At 46.5% G+C, this 16,383-nt stretch overlaps 1 protein-coding gene across 1 annotated transcript in view; it reads right to left on the bottom strand.

The window, feature by feature from the left end:
- LOC139373878 (protein spire homolog 1-like) overlaps positions 1-16,383 on the bottom strand; it is a 107,882-nt gene that overhangs the window by 55,925 nt on the left and 35,574 nt on the right. Inside the window, exons 3-4 of the mRNA XM_071114973.1 lie at positions 10,757-10,996; positions 1,768-1,893 (exon numbers count right to left, since the gene is read on the bottom strand). Coding sequence (XP_070971074.1) covers positions 1,768-1,893; positions 10,757-10,996 — 366 coding nt within the window. The remainder of the gene's footprint in view (positions 1-1,767; positions 1,894-10,756; positions 10,997-16,383) is intronic.

The raw sequence follows: 16,383 nt of genomic DNA, 5'->3' as shown, positions 1-16,383 counted from the left end.
CTGCAGGAAGGACTGGTGCACTTCCCAAAATAGATGGCTACATGAGGAAGGAGAATTATGTGGATATATTGAAGCAATATGGGTCTTCCAAATGTCCCCAAGCATACTTCCAAAATTGTGGCAAAATGGCTTAAGGACAACAAAGTCAAGGTGTTGGAGTGGCCATCACAAAGCACTGACCTCAATCCCATAGAAAATGTGTGGGCAGAACTGAAAAAGTGTGTGCGGGCAAGGAGGCCTACAAACCTGACTCAGTTACAACAGCTCTGTCAGGAGGAAATGGGCCAAAATTCCCCCAAATCATTGTGGGAAGCTTGTGGAATGCTATCTGAAACATTTGACCCAAATTAAACAATTTAAAGGCAATGCTACCAAATACTAATTGAGTATATGTAAACTTCTGACCCACTGGGAATGTGATGAAAGAAATAAAAGCTGAAATAAATCTACTATTATTCTGACATTTCACATTCTTATAATAAAGTGGTGATCCTATCTGACCTAAGACAGGGAATTTTTCCTAGGATTAAATGTCAGGATTTGTGAAAAACTGAGTTTAAATGGATTTGGCTAAGGTGTACGTAAACTTCTGACTTCAACTGTACCTTATTATCTATCCTGATGCCTAGTCACTACGCTCTGCCTTCATGTACATATCTACCTCAAATTATATGGTAGTGGTACTCCCTGTATATAGCTCCACATCTATCTGGTACTTCCTGTATATAGCTCCACATCTATCTGGTACTTCCTGTATATAGCTCCACATCTATCTGGTACTTCCTGTATATAGCTCCACATTGATCTGGTACTCCCTGTATGTAGCTCCACGTTGATCTGGTACTTCCTTTATATAGCTCCACATTGATCTGGTACTGGTACTTCCTGTATATAGCTCCACATTGATCTGGTACTCCCTGTATATAGCATATATATATATAGAGTGTAAACGTTATATTGGAGTGTTCTTACTCACCACATGTGGCCCAAAGTAAATTGGCATGACAACCTAAGGAATATGGAAATGAGTGCCAAGGACTGATATGCATAGACATGCATGGAGTGAGTGTATACAGCACTCTAGAAAGCAGGCAGCTTCTTGAACAGATGATGACCAATGCTTAAAATGGATATGTAGGGAAATGTTTCTCTTTCTTACATGTCATATTGTTCTGGTGTACTCTAAGTCCCAGCGTAGTGATATCCCCTAGAAAATAACATTAACTTCAGGGTTTACAACTATATTCCTCCCCTACAACCCTGAATATCACAGAGCTATTAACCTATCAGGAGCCGGTCTTCTGGTCCACTACGCAGGTCTTACAAAATAACTCTCCCGTGTGAATTCTTAATCTGTTGAAACTCTCCTGTGTGAATCTTTACTGACTCAATTAATTTAAAATTATTTCTAGCAGTAAGTACTAGCATTAAGTAGGCCAAATAATTTGGTCAAGGAACCATTCTGAATAGTCTGAAAACTGGACAGAACTTTCTGGTCAAATAAGGATAAACGGATTACAAGCAGCTTTGACTCCTTTTGCCATTCCTGGTTGACATGCTAATATTCTGAGCAGGTCTGCAGAATATGGGATCATTCTAGCTAATTGATCAGTTGAACACTTCTACTGGTAGAGCTGTTGATCAGACTGGGCAGCTGAGTCAGGGGCCTCTCCAACACACATTGTCAAGCTGCTGCTGAGTCAGGGGCCTCTTCAACACACATTTTGTCAAACTGATCAGCTGCTGCTGAGTCAGGGGCATTCTCACCTCTTTAGCACTCCTGATCTTCTCCAGGAAGCTGCGTAGCTCTCTGGTCTCGGCGTAGAGTGCCCGACACACAGCCTGGTAGTGGTTAGGGGCATCAGAGGGGCTGGGCAGGTGGGACGTACACAGCTGGAGGGAGCAGGGACGGCAGACAAAGTCACACACTGATAATAAGCAAGGTATACACAAATCATTAGTGGAAGGAGATTGAGAAGACAGCCCAGAACAGAGTGTGGATGAAGAGAAGTTGTTGATGGCTGATGTTCCCTGGGGAGCAACCGGCCCTAGTAAGTAAACCATGATGTTCCCTGGGGAGCAACCGGCCCTAGTAAGTAAACCATGATGTTCCCTGGGGAGCAACCGGCCCTAGTAAGTAAACCATGATGTTCCCTGGGGAGCAACCGGCCCTAGTAAGTAAACCATGATGTTCCCTGGGGAGCAACCGGCCCTAGTAAGTAAACCATGATGTTCCCTGGGGAGCAACCGGCCCTAGTAAGTAAACCATGATGTTCCCTGGGGAGCAACCGGCCCTAATAAGTAAACCATGATGTTCCCTGGGGAGCAACCAACTTTATTCCTTTACACGGTAATATGGGGAAAAAGGGCTGGACGGAACCAAAGCAAAGAAAGTAAATCTCAAAGCCCCCCCCTCTCCTATCTTATCTGCCTACCCACTACTTACCTAATTTAGCACCACCTGGTGCCCTAACCAAAATACAGGGGGTGGTCCGCCCAGGTCTTACCTAGTGTGCCTAGACAGTGAATATACTATGGGTATGTGTATGCCCGCGGGCCTCTTGCCTAAACACTCCCAAGGTGCCTTCCCCTTTCCCTCTGGGAACAAATGAAACAGAATATTAAACAATTTCACAAACAAACTAAGAAACAAAGGACATCAAATAAGCTCTATCTGAGCAACAAACTCACAAAACATACCAACTTCCCAGCAATGAACTCCCAGCAAATCTCTCTATCACAAACAATCGCTCTGCAATGACCTCCCAGCAAATCTCTAGCAAATCTCTCTAGCAAAATCCCTATGCAATGACCTCCCAGCAAAAAAAACCTCTCCTGAACAGAACACTGGCTTTTATATAGCGTCAGAAGGAACAGGTAATTGGAGACAGCTGCGTCTTGACGAGGGGGCGGGGTCAGCTCTCCAATTAGCCCTGGAGTCGACCAATCAGCTGCTTGAGGGATTTCAGGAAGCCATTTCCTGAAATAAAACGCATGCAAATACACAAACTACAACACAAACTGGGGAACGTAACAAATACCATGTTCACAATTGACCTATTAAGTTGCTTTGATACCAGCAGTAACACTAATTATACCTGTTACTACCAGGCTACATTTGAGTGATTGATTTGTTATTACATAATGGCTAGTGAACTTCAGACCATTGATCTAGCTGGTGTTTCTATGAAGAGAACTGTATTTTACGTGGAGGAATTCAGAAAATAACAATGATAGGTAGTCTCTTTCTCCATCATTAACATGGAATTCATGTCTTTTAGTTTCTAGAGGAGGCAGTCCAGCCAAGAAGGGTACAATTGCGGCCCGCAATTCGGGGCGTTCCTGCATGTGGGCGTTCCTCTTAATACTTATATTGGTCCATTTCTAAGCTATGACTCCGGTACACAGGCAGGAGAGGTCCGGTACACAGGCAGGAGAGGTCCGGTACACAGGCAGGAGAGGTCCGGTACACAGGCAGGAGAGGTCCGGTACACCAAGAGAAGTCCGGTACACCAAGAGAAGTCCGGTACACAGGCAGGAGAGGTCCGGTACATAGGCAGGAGAGGTCCGGTACACAGGCAGGAGAGGTCCGGTACACAGGCAGGAGAGGTCCGGTACACAGGCAGGAGAGGTCCGGTACACAGGCAGGAGAGGTCCGGTACACAGGCAGGAGGGGTCCGGTACACAGGCAGGAGGGGTCCGGTACACCAGGAGGGGTCCGGTACACAGGCAGGAGAGGTCCGGTACACAGGCAGGAGAGGTCCGGTACACAGGCAGGAGAGGTCCGGTACACAGGCAGGAGAGGTCCGGTACACCAGGAGGGGTCCGGTACACCAGGAGGGGTCCGGTACACAGGCAGGAGAGGTCCGGTAAATCAGGAGAGGTCCGGTACACCAGGAGAGGTCCGGTACACAGGCAGGAGAGGTCCGGTACACAGGCAGGAGAGGTCCGGTACACCAGGAGGGGTCCGGTACACCAGGAGGGGTCCGGTACACCAGGAGGGGTCCGGTACACCAGGAGGGGTCCGGTACACCAGGAGGGGTCCGGTACACCAGGAGAGGTCCGGTACACCAGGAGGGGTCCGGTACACCAGGAGAGGTCCGGTACACAGGCAGGAGAGGTCCGGTACACAGGCAGGAGAGGTCCGGTACACCAGGAGGGGTCCGGTACACCAGGAGGGGTCCGGTACACCAGGAGGGGTCCAGTACACCAGGAGGTGGTAATGCACCATAACGTTGGATTCCAACCGCCGATAATCTCCACAGAAAAAGAAACGGGGCGACAACAGTAGCTAACTAACTAGTAGCTAACTAACTAGGTCACCCGTAGACAGCGTCCGTTGCCCACTCCTGCCAGTCACCTTTATTTTTTTAGGGGGTATATTGCATATAGATTTTTGCTTCTATCAATGTAATTGTTTCATTTCCAACCCCCTCATATTTTTTGCATATACACACACAGACACACACACACAAATATATATATATCTACACCCCCCCCCATAATTTGTAAAGTATTGGGTTGTGCCATGGCGGAGATCTTTGTGGGCTATACTCGGCCTTGCCTCAGGATGGTAAGTTGGTGGTTGAAGATATCCCTCTAGTGGTGTGGGGGCTGTGCTTTGGCAAAGTGGGTGGGGTTATATCCTGCCTGTTTGGCCCTGTCCGGGGGCATCATCGGAGGGGGCCACAGTGTCTCCTGACCCTTCCTGTCTCAGCCTCCAGTATTTATGCTGCAGTAGTTTGTGTCGGGGGGCTAGGGTCAGTTTGTTATATCTGGAGTACATCTCCTGTCCTATTCGGTGTCCTGTGTGAATTTAAGTGTGCTCTCTCTAATTCTCTCTTTCTCTCTTTCTTTCTCTCTCTGAGGATCTGAGCCCTAGGACCATGCCTCAGGACTACCTGACATGATGACTCCTTGCTGTCCCCAGTCCACCTGGCCGTGCTGCTGCTCCAGTTTCAACTGTTCTGCCTTATTATTATTCAACCATGCTGGTCATGTATGAACATTTGAACATCTTGGCCATGTTCTGTTATAATCTCCACCCGGCACAGCCAGAAGAGGACTGGCCACCCCACATAGCCTGGTTCCTCTCTAGGTTTCTTCCTAGGTTTTGGCCTTTCTAGGGAGTTTTTCCTAGCCACCGTGCTTCTACACCTGCATTGCTTGCTGTTTGGGGTTTTAGGCTGGGTTTCTGTACAGCACTTTGAGATATCAGCTGATGTACGAAGGGCTATATAAATACATTTGATTTGATTTTGATTCAGACCCATTACTTTTTCCACATTTTGTTATGTTATAGCCGTATTCTAAAATTGATTAAATTGTTGTTTTTTTACTTAAATATATGGCAAAACCTGAAAATTGCAAATGGTGCACAATCCAGGTGTGGAAAGATCTTAGACTTACCCAGAAAGACTCACAGCTGTAATCACTGTCAAAGGTGATTCTACAAAGCATTGATTTAGGGGTGTGAATACTTATGTAATTTAGATATTTCTGTATTTAATTTTCAATAAATTTGTAATTATGGGCTATGTTTTGTGGATGGGTGAGAAAAGGGGTATGAATACTTTCTGAAGGCACTGGAAGTGCATGACTAGCAAAAAACAGACAATTAAAAGCTGTGACCCTCACGGTATGCTGCTATGACTAACAGGTCTGGATGCCTGACTTGTCATGCCAAATGATGCATTCAAGGAGGAGTTGAAAAATGTAACATGTCTGGTTTTAAGTCTTTGTTGTTGTGCATGTCACCGCCCAAAACAGGAATGCCCGAAACAGCCAGGTGAGGGTTTTGTCCCAAGCGGCACCCTTATTCCCTATGAAGTGCACTATTTTTGACCGGGGGCCATAAGGAATAGGGTGCCATTTGGGACACACAGGTGTTATCTTTCTTCTTCCTCCTCTGAGGTAAAACTGTCAGCAGCGCAGCCTGAGTGTGGACACCACAGTACAAATCCCTTTGCTGGGTATTTCCATGGCTCAGTCCTAAATGGCACCCTATTGCGGGGGTTCCCAAACGTTTTCACTCAGGGACCCCCTTCCGGGACCCCCGTCTATTTCTATGGGCACAAGTACTGTTAATGACACAAACTGTTCACACCCTTCTTGTTAGTGGAGAGAAATGTGCAGGTTTAAAGCTTATTTTCTGCAATTCTACAGATTATCATTTATTCTCCCCAATTTCGATCTCTTCTTATCGCTGCAACACCCCAAAGAACTCGGGGGTCGAAGGTCGAGTCACGCGTCCTGCGAAACATGACCCGCCAAACCGAGCATCTTAACATCCGGCTGCTTAACCCGCAAGCCAGCCACACCAATGTGTTGGAGGAAACACCGTTCACCTGACGACCGAGGTCAGCCTGCAGGCTCTTGGAACGCCACAAAGACTCGCTAGAGCACGATGAGCCAAGTAAACCCTCCCCCACCCGGCCAAACCCTCCCCTTACCCGGACAACACAGACCCAATTGTGCACTGCCCTATGGGACTACCGGATCACGGCCCGTTGTGATAAAGCCTGGGAACGAAACAGGGTCTGTAGTGATGCCTCTAGCACTGATGCAGTGCAATTTTTGCAATTCTATAAATTTTTCCATGTCTAATGTGTATTCATGTGATATTTGACTGAAAAAATGTACAACAAAATCTATGGGCTAAAAACATAACTAAAAAAAACAGCTGATCTGGTCAATTCTGACAAGTTATAAATGGCTCTATAAGGAAGACATGACAAGAGGAACGGATGGTGCACCAACTCATTTCTTAATTGTGCATTCTACTATTACAACTTTCAAGATTTCAGGTTTAAAGCCGGACTGTTCCTATAAAATATATACTACATATGGAAAGTATTCAGATTCCTTTACTTTTTACACAATTTGTTATGTTACACAGAGAGACAGAGCGAGACCGAGACCAGCTGAATCACATCAAAGACAACATTATAGGGTTATTAAGGTGCAGCATTCATTCCCAGAGAGCTAACATGAACAGTAATAAACTGAATTATTTGGAGAAAAAAACATATATATACACAGTATGTATATTTGTGTGTGAGTATGCATGGGAGAATGCCAAGAGTGTGCAAAGCTGTCATCAAGGCAAAAGGTGGGTAGTTGGAAGAATCTCAACAATATAATATATTTTGATTTGTTTTTGGTTACTACATGATTCCATATGTGTTATTATTATGTGTTAGAATTATTTCATAGTTTTGATTTCTTCACTATTATTCTACAATGTAGAAAATAGCCAAAATAAAGAAAAACCCTAGAATGAATAGCTGTGTCCAAACTATTGACTGGTACTGTATATACACAGTGCATTCAGGAAGTAGTCAGACCCCTTGACTTTTTCAACAATTTGTTACGTTACAGCTTTATTCTAAAATTGATTACGTTTTTTTTCCCCCCATCAATCTACACACAATACCCAATAATGACAATGCATATAACATCTTTATCATTTCTTTGGAAAAATTCGTAAAAAACAAAAATATGACATTTACATAAGTATTCCGATCCCCTACTCAGTACTTTGTTGATGCAACTTTGGCAGCGTTTACTGCCTCGAATCTTCTTGGATACGACGCTACAAGCCTGGCACACCTGTATTTGGGGAGTTTCTCCCATTCTTCTCTGCAGATCCTCTCACGCTATGTCAGGTTGGATGGGGAGCGTCGCTGCACAGCTACTTTCCGGTCTCTCCAGAAATGTTCGATCGGGTTCAAGTCCGGGCTCTGGCTGGGCCACTCAACGACATTGAGACTTGTAATAAAGCCACTCCTGCATTGTCATGGCTGGAAGGTGAACCTTCGCCCCCAGTCTAAGGTCCTAAGTGCTCTGTCTGGAGTAGGTTTTCATCAAGGATCTCTGTACTTTGATCCGTTCATCTGTCCCTCAATCCTGACTTGTCTCCCAGTCCCTTCCACTGAGTAGTGACTGCCGTCTGGCCATTCTACCATAAAGGCCTGATTGGTGGGGTGCTGCAGAGACGGTTGCCTTCTGGAAGGTTCTCCCAACTCCACATAGAAACTCTGGAGCTCTGTCAGAGTGACCATTGGGTTCTTGCTCACCTCCCTGACCAAGACCCTTCTCCTCCGATTACTTAGATTGGCTGGGCAGCCAATTCTAGGAAGGGTTTTGTTGGTTCTAAACTTCTTCTAATTAAGGATGGAGATGTCGTTGCCTACCCTTACCACCTGGGGGAGACACGTCAGGAAGTCCAGGATCCAGTTGCAGAAGGAGGTGTTTTATCCCAGGGTCCTTAGTTTAGTGATGAGCTTTGATGGCACTATGGTGTTGAACGCTGAACTGTAGTCAATGAACAGCACTCTCACATAGGTGTTCATTTTGTCCAGGTGGGAAAGGGTCGGGTGGAGTGTGATAGAGATTACGTCATCGGTGAATCTTTTGGGGCGGTATGCGAATTGGAGTGGGTCTAGGGTGTCTGGGATGATGGTGTTGATGTGAGCCATGACCAGCCTCTCAAAGCACTTCATGGTTACAGATGTAAGTGATGCAGGGTTACCTGCAGCAGTGTTCTGCTTGAAACATGTAGGTATTACAGACTGGGTCAGGGAGAGGTTGAAAATGTCATTGAAGGCACTTGACAGTTGGTCGGCGCACACTTTGAGTACACATCCTGTTAATCCGTCTGCCTTGAGGCCTTGTGAAAGTCAAAGGTGTGTGGAAAAGACAGAAAGAAGCTTGTGTTTTCTTAGCTCAGACGAGAGCATTGAGCACCGCGGCAGTTTGTGACTTCCCTGTGGGGGCTTCTGTTAACGTGTCACGTCAGTTAGATTCACCCTAATCAGCATCCCAAATGGCACCCTATTCCCCATGTAGTACACTACTACTGACCCAGACTCCATAGGGCTGTAGTGCACTGCTATTGACCAGGGCCCATGGGGAATAGGGTGTAATTTAGGATGCTGACTAGCTACCCTATCAACCCCTTAGTCTGGGAAGGAGTGAGAAGGAAGGAGAGTTTGAGGAATGCAGACGTATCTAATATATCCGTGCTGCTGCATCTATTTCAGAGGTCTCCAGAGGGAGAAGTCTGGTCTGTGGGGAAAGCTCTGCTAATGACTGCATCCCAAATACCATCCTATTCCCTATGGGCCCTCGTCAACAGTAGTGCACTTTTTAGAGAATATGATGCCATGTATGAATGTACTCCTCAGAGATAGACAGGCACTAAGCTCTGGTGAATCCATTTTTCACATGAGCCAAACAACAACTTGTTAAACAAGTGATAGTTGGGTATCAACATATTTCAGTCATTTTTTGTCTGCATCTGGTTGAAGTGCTGTGTCTACTATTGGGTTCTGAAATCATGAAATGTACTTATTCATGTCACTGAGGGAGAGGGGAATGTATAATGTCTACATTCTGAATATGTTATTGTTAGCCATCCTATGGGAGGAAAAGAGACAGTCTGGTACCAGTCACCATGACAGCCGTGAGTTGGGGAGGCAGCGGTCAGGTAAGATGAAGTGAGGAAGAACAGATATCATTAAGGTTCTGCCTAGCAACAGGGATGCATTGGCTGTTCAGATGTGTAGGAGGAGACTCGGCACAAGAGAAAGGGTTTAATATCAGTGCTTGTGTGAATATGTATTTTGTCTTATGCAGCTGTATTGACCCAATGGGTGAATAAACTTGGTTAGAGCTTGATTAAGCCTCTGAGTTTTAATAGGTTCATTTAGAACGTATCAGTACCTACAGAACTTCTAGACTAATTACGCCAATGGCACCCTATTCCCTTTATAGTGCACTACTGTTGACCAGGGCTCATAGGAGACTAACTTGTCACTGCGTCGCATTGCTCTACCGCGTCCTACCGCGTGATACCGCTCTAACGGGATACCGCGTGGTACCGCTCTAACGGGACACTGTGTCGTACCGCTCTAACGGGACACCGCGTCGTACCGCTCTAACGCGTCGTACCGCTCTAACGCGTCGTACCGCTCTAACGCGTCGTACCGCTCTAACGCGTCGTACCGCTCTAACGCGTCGTATGTAGTACCGCTCTAACGCGTCGTACCGCTCTAACGGGACACCGTGTCGTACCGCTCTAAGGGTCACCGCGTCGTACCGCTCTAAGGGTCACCGCGTCGTACCGCTCTAAGGGTCACCGCGTCGTACCGCTCTAAGGGTCACTGCGTCGTACCGCTCTAAGGGTCACTGCGTAGTACCGCTCTAACACGTGATACCGCTCTAACGGGACACCGTGTCGTACCGCTCTAACGCGTAGTACCGCGTAGTACCGCTCTAATGCGTCGTACCGCTCTAACGCGTCGTACCGCTCTAACACGTCTTACCGCTCTAACGCGTCGTACCGCGTAGTACCGCTCTAACGCGTCGTACCACTCTAACGGGTCTTAACGCTCTACCGCGTCTTACCGCTCTAACGCGTCGTACCGCTCTAACGCATCACCCTATCGTACCGCTCTAACGCATCACCGCGTCGTACCGCTCTAACGCATCACTGCGTCGTACCGCTCTGACGCATCACCGCGTCATACCGCTCTGACGCGTCACCGCGTCGTACCGCTCTGACGCGTCACCGCGTCGTACCGCTCTGACGCGTCACCGCGTCGTACCGCTCTAACGCGTCACCGTGTCGTACCGCTCTGACGCATCACCGCGTCGTACCGCTCTGACGCATCACTGCGTCGTACCGCTCTGACGCGTCACCGAGTTGTACCGTTACAGGTAACTATAGTTGATACAGTGAGACAGGACGTACCATGATGATGTCTCTGAATCCTTTTACATTACAGACAGTGTTTGGGTCTTCCTCGTCTTCCTCCTCCTCGGTGGCCTCGTAACCTTCATCAGGGCAGGGGTCACTGTCCCTCTCCTTCTCTGCCATGTTGGTCATCATGTCGATGAGTTGCTCCAGAGGCGGACTGAGCTCTCTCTCCTCGCTCTCCTTCAGACTGTAGTCCAACGCCTTGTAGATCATGATTCCCAGAGATTCAATCACCTACAAGACAAAAAAACAACAGGCCGTTATTCACCCACATACGGAGCCAGTAGACACTAACCAACTCTTACAGACGCCGCTACCAACTCCTACTACCATTAGGATTCCCCAATGACACAATATGAAGACCAGTCCAGACAAACACAGTGGATCAGATTGACCATTCTGGACCAGATCAGGATGGTCACCAACTCCACAATAACCAGACAGACAAATGACCTCAGGCCCACGTGAAGACATGAAAAAATAGTTCCTGAACCCAAGTAGTCTATTTGGTGATTTATTCTGCATTTGATTATTTCACTCAAAATCAGACATGACCCACCTACTCCTGTTACAGCTGACCTCAACCACTGACCGTCCCTACCTCATACAAACTGATATTAAACTAAGAACATAAAGAGCTGCACTGTGGTGATACCCCTCCCCCCCACATCCTGAAAAAACAACTCAATCATCCCAAATGTGGAACTTTGTTTGCTGCAGGATGTAGATAGATAGATATGACTCTTCTAGATATTAAATGAGCAAACAGTGCTGAACAGGAACCTGCATTGACCCTGTGAAAACTTAAATCAGCAGAAATGTGACCCTCTGTTAAAAAGGCCAGACATCTCATTTACAGACATGATCTCCCTAACCAGGTGAGGGAGGGGCCAACAAGGCCAGGCATCTCATTTACAGACATGATCTCCCTAACCAGGTGAGGGAGGGGCCAACAAGGCCAGGCATCTCATTTACAGACATTTTCTCCCTAACCAGGTGAAAGGGAGGGGCCAACAAAGCCAGGCATCTCATTTACAGACATGATCTCCCTAACCAGGTGAGGGAGGGGCCAACAAGGCCAGGCATCTCATTTACAGACATTTTCTCCCTAACCAGGTGAAAGGGAGGGGCCAACAAAGCCAGGCATCTCATTTACAGACATGATCTCCCTAACCAGGTGAGGGAGGGGCCAACAAGGCCAGGCATCTCATTTACAGACATTTTCTCCCTAACCAGGTGAAAGGGAGGGGCCAACAAAGCCAGGCATCTCATTTACAGACATGATCTCCCTAACCAGGTGAGAGGGAGGGGCCAACAAGGCCAGGCATCTCATTTACAGACATGATCTCACTAACTAGGTGAGGGGAGGGGCCAACAAGACCAGGCATCACACTAACCAGGTGAGGGGAGGGGCCAACAAGGCCAGGTATCTCACTAACCAGGTGAGAGGGAGGGGCCAACAAGCAGACCAAAATAGAGAGCTGAACCTATGAACCCAAGATGGCAGTGCAGACGTGGTTTGTTGTCCTCTCGTTTACTTTTTGTATTTTTTTGTATGTACATATTCCAATATATATTTTTTAATCTCTTTTTCCATTTTTTTATTAAATATACCTTCCGGTAACTCGCCTCACTCAATGTCACACGGATCTGCTATTTTTTTAGACCCTATTGCCAAAACTTTCATCAGAAGGTAGCCAGCTAATTAGCTAAATTACTAGCTATTTAGTCATTGTTAGCCACTGCTAGCGGCCTTTACCCTCTGATCAGGCACCAGCCGTTTTTATAGCCTGGATAACACCTGCCAGCCTCGGACTGTTTTTCTTCACTACAAACGCCAGATTCCTGCTGTAAACCCTGAACCATTGACCATAACAGCTGCCACTGAGTGACCCAGCCACGAAGCTAGCCCTGAGCCAGGCGCATCTCCCGGCTAGCAAACGAAATTACCACAACTACAATACCTCTTTTGCCATCTGGCCCGGTCCCTTCGTCGACACGGTGCCCCGTCGTACCGCCACAACTGGTCCGCAGACGTAATTCCATCAGCTGTGCCTTCAACCGGCCTTTGCCGGACGACAGAGCAGACGCTTCTCCTTACCCCGGACTGCTAACTTTAAACTAGAGGTCGACTGATTATGATTTTTCAACGCCGATACAGATTATTGGAGGACCAAAAAAGCCGATACCGATTAAATCGGACAATTTTTTAAACTTTTATTTGTAATAATGACAATTACAACAATACTGAATGAACACTTATTTTAACTTAATATAATATATCAATCAAATTAATTTAGCCTCAAATAAATTATGAAACATGTTCAATTTGGTTTAAATAATGCAAAAACAAAGTGTTGGAGAAGAAAGTAAAAGTGCAATATGTGCTATGTAAGAAAGCTAACGTTTCAGTTCCTTGCTCAGAACATGAGAACATATGAAAGCTGGTGGTTCCTTTTAACATGAGTCTTCAATATTCCCAGGTAAGAAGTTTTAGGTTGAAGTTATTATCGGAATTATAGGACTATTTCCCTCTATACCATTTGTATTTCATTCATCTTTGACGATTGGATGTTGTTATGGGCACTTCAGTATTGCTAGTGTAACAGTATAGACTCCGTGCCTCTCCTCGCTCTTCCCTAGGCTAGAACCAGCAACACAACGACAACAACCACCCTCGAAGCAGCGTTACCCATGCAGAGCAAGGGAAACAACCACCCCAAGGCTCAGAGCGAGTGACGTTTGAAATGCTATTAGCGCGCGCTAACTAGCCAGCCATTTCACTTCGGTTACATCAGCCTCATCTCAGGAGTTGATAGGCTTGAAGTTATAAACAGCGCAAAGCTTGACGCACAACGAAGAACTGCTGGCAAAACGCACAAAAGTGAATGAATGAATGTTTACGCGCCTGCTTCTGTCTACCACCGCTCAGTCAGATACTTAAGATACTTGTATGCTCAGTCAGATTATGCAGGACAAGCTAGATAATATCTAGTAATATCATCAACCATGTGTAGTTAACTAGTGATTATGATTGATTGTTTTTTATAAGATAAGTTTAATGCTAGCTAGCAACTTACCTTGGCTTACTGCATTCGCGTAAGAGGTGGAGTGCAACGGTCGTTATTGCATTGGACCAGTTAACTGTAAGGTTGCAAGAATGGATCCTCCGAGCTGACAATGTGAAAATCTGTCGTTCTGCCCCTGAACGAGGCAGTTAACCCACCGTTCCTAGGCCTTCATTGAAAAGAAGAATGTGTTCTTAACTGACTTGCCTAGTTAAATAAATTGACGATTGGATGTTGTTATGGGCACTTCAGTATTGCTAGTGTAACAGTATAGACGCCGTGCCTCTCCTCGCTCCTCCCTGGGCTAGAACCAGCAACACAACGACAACAGCCACCCTCGAAGCAGCGTTACCCATGCAGAGCAAGGGAAACAACCACCCCAAGGCTCAGAGCGAGTGACGTTTGAAATGCTATTAATATATATATATATATATTCGGCAAAATCGGTGTCCAAAAATACCGATTTCCGATTGTTATGAAAACTTGAAAATCGGCCCTAATTAATCGGCCATCCCGATTAATCGGTCGACCTCTACTTTAAACGCGGTGTCTCCCGCGTGCTAGCGTAGTAACGACTACCTAGCTGCTTCCCTGTTCCTTCTATTGCTGCCCCCTGGACCCTATGATCACTTGGCTACATAGCTGATGCCTGCTGGACTGTCCATTTATCACGATACTCCATTCTGTTTATTTCTTGTTTATCTGTCGGCCCCAGCCGCGAGCTCAGGCTCTATGTGTAGTTAACTGAATCTCTCTGCCCATTCATTGCCATTTTACCTGCTGTTGTTGTCTTAGCTGATTAGCTGTTGTTGTCATACCCATTGTTGACTTAGCTAGCTCTCCCAATCAACACCTATGATAGCTTTATGCCTCGCTGTATGTCTCTCTCAAATGTCAATATGCCTTATATACTGTTGTTTAGGGTAATTATCATTGTTTTAGTTTACTGCAGAGCCCCTAGTCCCACTGTACATGGCTTAGATACCTCCATTGTCCCACCTCCCACACATGCGGTGACCTCACCCAGTATAACCAGCACGTCCAGAGATGCAACCTCTCTTATCATCATTCAGTGCCTGGGCTTACCTCCACTGTACCCACACCCCACCATACCCATCTGCACATTATGCCCTGAATCTATTCTACCACGACCAGAAATCTGCTCCTTTCATTCTCTGTCCCCAACGCACTAGACGACCAGTTTTGCTAGCCTTTAGCCGTACCCTCATCCTACTCCTCCTCTGTTCCTCGGGTGATGTGGAGGTAGGCCCTGCATGACCCCAGGCCCTCTCATTTGTTGACTTCTGTAATCGAAAAAGCCTTGGTTTCATGCACGTTAACATCAGAAGCCTCCTCCCCAAGTTTGTTTTACTCACTGCTTTAGCACACTCTGCCAACCCTGATGTCCTTGCCGTGTCTGAATCCTGGCTTAGGAAGGCCACCAAAAATTCTGAGATTTCGGACCGTCAAGATAGAACTGCCAACAGGGGAGGAGTTGCAATCTACTGCAGAGATAGCTTGCAAAGTTCTGTCATACTTTCCAGGTCTATACCCAAACAGTTCAAGTTTCTAATTAAAACAATTCATCTCTCGGGAAATAAGTCTCATCGTTGCCGCCTGTTATAGACCCCCCTCAGCTCCCAACTGTGCCCTGGACACCATATCTGAATTGATTACCCCTAATCTATCTTCAGAGTTCGTTCTGTTAAGTGACCTAAACTGGGATATGCTTAACACCCCAATCTCACAAATTATCAAGGAAACCACCAGGTACAACCCTAAATCTGTAAACATGGGCACCCTCATAGATATTACCCTGACCAACTTGCCCTCCAAATACACCTTCGCTGTTTTCAATCAGGATCTCAGCGATCATTGCCTCATTGCCTGCATCCGCTATGGGTCCGCGGTCAAACGACCACCTCTCATCACTGTCAAACGTTCCCTAAAACACTTCTGCGAGCAGGCCTTTCTAATCGACCTGGCCCAGGTATCCTGGAAGGATATTGACCTCATCCCGTCAGTTGAGGATGCCTGGTCGTTCTTTAAAAGTAATTTTCTCACCATCTTAAATAAGCATGCCCCTTTCAAAAAATGTAGAACTATGAACAGATATGGCCCTTGGTTCACTCCAGACCTGACTGCCCTTGACCAGCACAAAAACATCCTGTGGCGGACTGCAATAGCATCGAATAGTCCCCGCGATATGCAACTGTTCAGGGAAGTCAGGAACCAATATACACAGTCAGTCAGGGAAGCAAAGGCTAGCTTTATCAAACAGAAATTTGCATCCTGTAGCTCTAAATCCCAAAAGTTTTGGAACACTGTAAAGTCCATGGAGAATAAGAGCACCTCCTCCCAGCTGCCCACTGCACCGAGGCTAGGTGACACGGTCACCACTGATAAATCAATGATAATTGAAAATGTCAATAAGCATCTCTATACGGCTGGCCATGCTTTCCTCCTGGCTACCCCAACAGCTCGCCACCCCTCGAAGCTACTTGCCCGAGCCTCCCCAGCTTCTCCTTCACCCAAATCCAGATCGCAGATGTT

This window comes from Oncorhynchus clarkii, chromosome 18, assembly GCF_045791955.1.
Source record: "Oncorhynchus clarkii lewisi isolate Uvic-CL-2024 chromosome 18, UVic_Ocla_1.0, whole genome shotgun sequence".
Taxonomy (NCBI): Eukaryota; Metazoa; Chordata; class Actinopteri; order Salmoniformes; family Salmonidae; genus Oncorhynchus; species Oncorhynchus clarkii.
The sequence above is the reverse complement of the archived record's forward strand: the minus strand, read 5'-3'. Positions and strand labels throughout refer to the sequence as shown.